Raw genomic sequence first — 6,098 nt, 5'->3', positions numbered from 1 at the left:
CGGGCCTACTGCTTCAGAGAAAGTCCTGTTCTGATAGTTTAGAATTTCCCAGCTTCCGGAATGGTCTTGTGGATTCGAAGTTGGCAAACGTAGCCCCGCGATTCAGTAAAGGAGGGAGAGAGAAAACAGGGAACGACAGGCTACTTAGCCTGACATCAGCCATCAGGAAAATGCTGGAATCTATTATTCGGGATGTGTTAACAGGGAACTTGGAAAATCATCGTATGATTAGACAGAGTGAACGTGGTTTTGTGAAAGGGAAGTCTTGTTTGACAAATCTATTCGCATATTTTGAGGATGTAACCAGCAGGGTAGATAAAGGGGAACCAGTCGATGTCGTATATTTAGATTTACAATCGGCATTTGATGAAGTGCCACACAAACGGTCATTCCACAAGATTAGGGCTCGTGGGATTGGGGTAGTACATTAGCATGGATAGAGGATTGGTTAATGGGCAGAAAACAGAGTGGGAATAAACGGGACATTGTCAGGTTGGCAGACTGTGACGAGTGGAGTGCCGCAAGGATCAGTGCTGGGGCCTCAGCGATTTACGGTCTATATTAGTGACTGAGATGAAGAGACAGAGAGTAATGTATCTGAGTTTGGTGATACCAAGTTAGGTGGGAATGCACGCAGTGAAGAGGACACCGATATAGACGGGTTAAGTGAGTGAGCAACAAATGTGGGGAAGTGTGACGATATTCACTTTGGTCGTAGGAATAGAAAAGCAGAATATTTTTAAATGGTGAGAGACTGGGAAATGTTGGTATTCCGAGGGACCGGAGTATCCTTGTCCATGAATCACAGAAGGTTAACGCTAGGTAGAGCAAGCAGTTAGGAAGATGAATGCAATGGCCTTTATCACAAAGTGAATTGAGTAGAAGAGTAATTATACAGAGCTTTAGTGAGACCACAGCTGGAGTAATGAGGACAGTTTTGGTCTCCTTACCTAAAGAAGGATATACTTGCCCGAGAGGTGGGGTGCAACGAAGATTCGCTAGACTGATTCCCGGGATGAGGGGGGTGTCCTATGAGGAGAGATGGAGTAGAATGGGACCGATATTCCCGAGAGTTTAGAAGAATGAGAGGTGATCTCATTGAAACGTGTAACATTCGGAGAGGGGCTTTGACAGGATAGATGCTGACAGGCTGTTCCCCACCGAACTCCCCCACGGAGAGTCCGGAGCTGGAGGGAGGGGCTGGTCACAGGATAAGGGGTCGGCCCATTTGGGACCGAGACAGGGAGGAATTTCTTCGCTCCGAGGGGTTTGTGAATCTCTGGGATTCTCTTCCCCCAGTCATCAAGATTGACGGGCGCTGAGGGGGTCGAGGGAAGTGAGGGGATCGTCCGGGAAACGAGTTGAGGTCGAGGACCCGGCCCCGATCGGGTTGAACAGGGGTAGCAGGATCGCGGGGCCGAATGGCCACCTGCTCCTTTTTCTGGAGGTTGCCCGGGGGCTGGGGTGTTAAATCCAGCCCTTGGACCAGAAAGGAATGAAGCAGTGTTTCAATCGAGGGGGAGCAGACAGTTGAGCGGGGGGCAGACTGTTGAATGAATGTCGGACAGCACTGATACTGCATTCCTCATCTCCCTCCCCCACACCCCTCCCCCCGGTCAGGAAGATTACTACGTGACGTCTGACAGGCTGTGGATCCCCCTGCGCTGGATCGCCCCAGAGCTCGTCGACGAGGTGCACGGCAACCTGGTGTTGGTCGATCAGACCAGGGCAAGCAATGTGTGGTGAGTGAATGACGGGGGGGACTCGGGGGATGCTCTCCCCCGTCCGGCCCCCTCGCGCGCGCGCGGCGAAGCCTCGCATGCTCCGCGCGGGTACGAGCCGGGACCCACTGACGGCGCGAACGTCTAACCTTGTCTGCCGCACTCCAGGTCACTGGGCGTCACCATGTGGGAGCTGTTCGAATTCGCGACCCAGCCGTATCAACACCTGACAGACCATGAGGTCCTGATGTTCGTTATCAAGGAACAGCAGATGAAGTTATCGAAACCCCGCATCAAACTGCCCCATTCTGACTACTGGTGAGTGTAATCCAACAAGCACGAGGGGCCTTCATACAGAGTAATGTTCCCTCCACACTGTCCCCCATCAAACACTCCCAGGACAGGTACAGTACGGGGGGGTTAGATACAGAGTAAAGCTCCCTCCACACTGTCCCCCATCAAACACTCCCCAGGACAGGTACAGCACGGGGGGTTAGATACAGAGTAAAGCTCCCTCTACACTGTCCCCCATCAAACACTCCCAGGACAGGTACAGTACGGGGGGGGTTAGATACAGAGTAAAGCTCCCTCTACACTGTCCCCCATCAAACACTCCCAGGACAGGTACAGTACGGGGGGTTAGATACAGAGTAAAGCTCCCTCTACACTGTCCACATCAAACACTCCCAGGACAGGTACAGTACGGGGGGGGTTAGATACAGAGTAAAGCTCCCTCTACACTGTCCCCCATCAAACACTCCCAGGACAGGTACAGTACGGGGGGTTAGATACAGAGTAAAGCTCCCTCTACACTGTCCCCCATCAAACACTCCCAGGACAGGTACAGTACGGGGGGGGTTAGATACAGAGTAAAGCTCCCTCTACACTGTCCCCCATCAAACACTCCCAGGCCAGGTACAGTACGGGGGGTTAGATACAGAGTAAAGCTCCCTCTACACTGTCCCCCATCAAACACTCCCAGGACAGGTACAGTACGGGGGGGTTAGATACAGAGTAAAGCTCCCTCCACACTGTCCCCCATCAAACACTCCCAGGACAGGTACAGTACGGGGGGTTAGATACAGAGTAAAGCTCCCTCTACACTGTCCCCCATCAAACACTCCCAGGACAGGTACAGTACGGGGGGGGTTAGATACAGAGTAAAGCTCCCTCTACACTGTCCCCCATCAAACACTCCCAGGCCAGGTACAGTACGGGGGGTTAGATACAGAGTAAAGCTCCCTCTACACTGTCCCCCATCAAACACTCCCAGGACAGGTACAGTACGGGGGGGTTAGATACAGAGTAAAGCTCCCTCTACACTGTCCCCCATCAAACACTCCCAGGACAGGTACAGTACGGGGGGGTTAGATACAGAGTAATGTTCCCTCCACACTGTCCCCCATCAAACACTCCCAGGACAGGTACAGTACGGGGGGGTTAGATACAGAGTAATGTTCCCTCCACACTGTCCCCCATCAAACACTCCCAGGACAGGTACAGTACGGGGGTTAGATACAGAGTAATGTTCCCTCCACACTGTCCCCCATCAAACACTCCCCAGGACAGGTACAGTACGGGGGGTTAGATACAGAGTAAAGCTCCCTCTACACTGTCCCCATCAAACACTCCCAGGACAGGTACAGTACGGGGGGTTAGATACAGAGTAATGTTCCCTCCACACTGTCCCCCATCAAACACTCCCAGGACAGGTACAGTACGGGGGGGTTAGATACAGAGTAATGTTCCCTCCACACTGTCCCCCATCAAACACTCCCAGGACAGGTACAGCACGGGGGGTTAGATACAGAGTAAAGCTCCCTCTACACTGTCCCCCATCAAACACTCCCAGGACAGGTACAGTACGGGGGTTAGATACAGAGTAAAGCTCCCTCTACACTGTCCCCCATCAAACACTCCCCAGGACAGGTACAGTACGGGGGTTAGATACAGAGTAAAGCTCCCTCTACACTGTCCCCCATCAAACACTCCCAGGACAGGTACAGTACGGGGGGTTAGATACAGAGTAATGTTCCCTCCACACTGTCCCCCATCAAACACTGCCAGGACAGGTACAGTACGGGGGGTTAGATACAGAGTAATGTTCCCTCCACACTGTCCCCCATCAAACACTCCCAGGACAGGTACAGTACGGGGGGGGGGGGTTAGATACAGAGTAATGTTCCCTCCACACTGTCCCCCATCAAACACTGCCAGGACAGGTACAGTACGGGGGGTTAGATACAGAGTAATGTTCCCTCCACACTGTCCCCCATCAAACACTCCCAGGACAGGTACAGTACGGGGGGGGGGGGGTTAGATACAGAGTAATGTTCCCTCCACACTGTCCCCCATCAAACACTCCCAGGACAGGTACAGTACGGGGGGGGGGGGGTTAGATACAGAGTAATGTTCCCTCCACACTGTCCCCCATCAAACACTCCCAGGACAGGTACAGTACGGGGGGTTAGATACAGAGTAAAGCTCCCTCTACACTGTCCCCCATCAAACACTCCCAGGACAGGTACAGTACGGGGGGGTTAGATACAGAGTAATGTTCCCTCCACACTGTCCCCCATCAAACACTCCCCAGGACAGGTACAGTACGGGGGGGGGGGGTTAGATACAGAGTAATGTTCCCTCCACACTGTCCCCCATCAAACACTCCCAGGACAGGTACAGTACGGGGGGTTAGAACATAGAACATAGAACATACAGCACAGAACAGGCCCTTCGGCCCACAATGTTGTGCCGATCCTTTGTCCTCTGTCAAGGACAATTTAATCTATACCCCATCATTCTCCTTTATCCATATACCTATCCAAAAGCCTTTTGAAAGTCCCTAAAGTTTCTGACTCAACAACTTCCCCGGGCAAGGCATTCCATGCCTCGACCACTCTCTGGGTAAAGAACCTTCCCCTGACATCCCCCTTATATCTCCCACCCTTCACCTTAAATTTATGACCCCTTGTAACGCTTTGCTCCACCCGGGGAAAAAGTTTCTGACTGTCTACCCTATCTATTCCCCTGATCATCTTATAAACCTCTATCATGTCACCCCTCATCCTTCTCCTTTCTAATGAGAAGAGGCCTAGAATGTTCAGCCTTTCCTCGTAAGACTTATTCTCCATTCCAGGCAACATCCTGGTAAATCTCCTCTGCACCCTCTCCAAGGCTTCCACATCCTTCCTAAAATGAGGCGACCAGAACTGCACACAGTACTCCAAATGAGGCCTTACCAAGGTCCTGTACAGCTGCATCATCACCTCACGGCTCTTAAATTCAATCCCTCTGCTAATGAACGCTAACACCCCATATGCCTTCTTCACAGCCCTATCCACTTGAGTTGCAACTTTCAATGATCTATGCACATAGACCCCAAGGTCTCTCTGCTCCTCCACATGCCCAAGAACCCTACCGTTAACCCAGTATTTTGCATTCATGTTTGTCCTTCCAAAATGGACGACCTCACACTTTTCAGGGTTAAACTCCATCTGCCACTTTTCAGCCCAGCACTGCAACCTATCCAAGTCCCTTTGCAGACGACAATAGCCCTCCTCGGTATCCACAACTCCACCAACCTTTGTATCATCTGCAAATTTACTGACCCACCCTTCGACTTCCTCATCCAAGTCGTTAATAAAAATCACAAACAGGAGAGGACCCAGAACTGATCCCTGCGGCACGCCACTGGTAACTGGGCTCCAGGCTGAGTATTTACCATCTAAGACCACTCTCTGCCTTCTATCAGTTAGCCAATTCTTAATCCAACTGGCCACATTCCCCACTATCCCATGCCTCCTGACTTTCTCCATAAGTCTACCATGGGGGACCTTATCAAATGCCTTACTAAAATCCATGTACACCACATCCACTGGTTTACCCTCATCCACTTGCTTGGTCACCTGCTCAAAGAATTCAATCAGGCTTGTGAGGCAAGACCTACCCCTCACAAAACCGTGCTGACTGTCCCGAATCAAGCAGTGTCTTTCCAGATGCTCAGAAATCCTATCCCTCAGCACCTTTTCCATCAACTTGCCTACCACCGAAGTAAGACTAACTGGCCTGTAATTCCCAGGGTTGTTCCTATTCCCTTTCTTGAACAGGGGCACAACATTTGCCACCCTCCAATCACCTGGTACCACCCCCGTCAGCAGAGAAGATGAAAAGATCATTGCCAGCGGCTCTGCAATTTCATCCCTTGCTTCCCATAACATCCTTGGATATACCCCGTCAGGCCCGGGAGACTTGTCTATCTTCAAGTTATTCAAAAACCCCAACACATCTTCCCTCCTAACGAGCACTTCCTCGAGCTTACCAGTCTGTTTCACACCGTCCTCTTCAGTAATACACCCCTTCTCATTCGTAAATACCGAA

General features: G+C 51.5%; 1 protein-coding gene across 1 annotated transcript in view; it reads left to right on the top strand.

The window, feature by feature from the left end:
- LOC137361929 (serine/threonine-protein kinase LMTK3-like) overlaps nt 1-6,098 on the top strand; it is a gene marked incomplete at both ends in the record, with an annotated part of 37,309 nt that overhangs the window by 5,994 nt on the left and 25,217 nt on the right. Inside the window, 2 exon segments of the mRNA XM_068026508.1 lie at nt 1,621-1,742; nt 1,890-2,039. Of these exon segments, the coding sequence (XP_067882609.1) occupies nt 1,621-1,742; nt 1,890-2,039 (272 nt within the window).

This window comes from Heterodontus francisci, unplaced genomic scaffold (assembly GCF_036365525.1).
Source record: "Heterodontus francisci isolate sHetFra1 unplaced genomic scaffold, sHetFra1.hap1 HAP1_SCAFFOLD_1938, whole genome shotgun sequence".
Taxonomy (NCBI): domain Eukaryota; kingdom Metazoa; phylum Chordata; class Chondrichthyes; order Heterodontiformes; family Heterodontidae; genus Heterodontus; species Heterodontus francisci.
The sequence above is the reverse complement of the archived record's forward strand: the minus strand, read 5'-3'. Positions and strand labels throughout refer to the sequence as shown.